At 35.1% G+C, this 1,724-nt stretch overlaps 1 protein-coding gene across 1 annotated transcript in view; it reads right to left on the reverse strand.

Annotated features, from left to right (window-relative positions):
• Positions 1-730: 730 nt before the first annotated feature.
• The window catches only part of LOC107689095 (rho-related GTP-binding protein RhoN-like), a 16,460-nt gene continuing 15,466 nt past the window's right edge, over positions 731-1,724 (reverse strand). The window contains exon 4 of the mRNA XM_016487001.1: positions 731-937. Coding sequence (XP_016342487.1) covers positions 731-937 — 207 coding nt within the window. The remainder of the gene's footprint in view (positions 938-1,724) is intronic.

Below are 1,724 nucleotides of genomic sequence, written 5' to 3' on the forward strand. Positions count from 1 at the left end.
TAACCTAGAAAACCCAAACTTCGCACATTAACTACAGAAATTCTGGCTCACAAAAATATACCACGTCTATCCTTTGACAGCATTTGCGTTGGTGTTTCACTATAGTGTGAATTAAGTCTTTGTAATGTCATGAAGCATGACTGATGGTGCTGTCACACATGTAAAGGAGCGAACAGCAGAAGTCACAGATGTCTTTGTTCTGCTAACGCTAATGCTAATCATGGCTAATGCTGGGGAAAGATTCATAGAACTCCAGAATTCCAGGGATTTAGTTCCACACAAATGAGCTTGCTACAGATCTGCGATTTCTAGAGAAGTGTGTCCCAAGAGACAAAATTAAAATATGACACTGAAAAAAAAAAAAAAAAAGAGTGTCTTTTTAGTAAAGGTAAATACTGAAATTGTCCACACAAAAAATTCCAAACCCTTTTTTTTTAATTCTTTTTGCATCTGCTTTACACAGTTTGTGACACTTAGGTCTGCGAAGCAATACCACAATGATAAAAATAAAAGCAAACTTGAAGTTAATAAATAGAACTCCTCTGTATAATGTATTCACACAGCACACATCTTTTTTTGATCTTTAATTGACAGTCTACAAGGTATATTTGTACTGTAACTTGCTAGCAGACTTCCAGACTATGTAAAGGCATGTTTGTGTAATACCATGTGTCTTTGTTCTTATGTTTGTGCAGCAGCACTTGAATAAACACTAATGTCCTAAAACAATCTATTTTCTCTTCATGTTCCAGTCCTCTGTGTGTGTGTGAGTGTGTGTGTGTGTGTGTGTGTGTACGCTCACCTGTTCATGAGTGACAGGTATGAGTCTCTGTTTGGACAGTTCCCGTAAGGTGCTGACATCTGTTCTCATATCCAACTTACAGCCAACCAGCACCAACTTTGCACTAGGACAATACTCTTGAGCCTCCACCTGCCACTGAAAGAAGGAAAGAAAGAATCTGTCATATGTAAGTCACTTTAGATAAAAGCATGTATCCATCTATTGACCGACCCATACTTACCTACCTACTGATCTACACTACTGTTCAAAAGTTTGGGGTCACATTTATTTATTATTTTTATTAACACTTTTATTCAGCAAGGGCACATGAAATTGACCAAACTGATTTACATTGTTACAAATAAGTTTCTATTTCTAAAATAAATTCTTTCTAATCATCAGACAACCGTCACAAAAATATTAAGCAACACAAATGTTTTCAACATTGATCGTTTACATTTCATGTACATAACATTTCAATATCAATTCAAATAGAAAACTATAATTTTAAATGATAATAATAATATTTTGCAGTATTACTGTTTTAACTGTACCTTTCTTCCTTCTTTACCCAGCTATTAACAACGTATAGATTGCAGTAACTAAATGTTGGGAGTAACATTTAAATATTTCATTTCATTTTAGGGCCAATACTTGCAATAGTTGTTTACGCTGTGATACAGTGAGCCTGTGGTACATTGCTTCAGCTCCTTGTAGTTTATGTGTGCATAATGAGTGCATAATGTAGTTTCAAAAGAGGTTCAGTTCCTTTCAAACACTCACACTCATGCACATCCAAATCAAATCGCACAATATTTACACCAGTTTTTAACCAATTAACTCATGGTAAACAACAATGGTTTTAAATATAGTTTTACACCAATGTAGCTTAAAATGACCCCAACAAGACCCATTTCAGGAACATTCCTGCTAATGCAGAACC

The sequence above is a fragment of the Sinocyclocheilus anshuiensis genome, unplaced genomic scaffold (assembly GCF_001515605.1).
Source record: "Sinocyclocheilus anshuiensis isolate Anshui unplaced genomic scaffold, SAMN03320099.WGS_v1.1 scaffold653, whole genome shotgun sequence".
Classification (NCBI taxonomy): Eukaryota; Metazoa; Chordata; class Actinopteri; order Cypriniformes; family Cyprinidae; genus Sinocyclocheilus; species Sinocyclocheilus anshuiensis.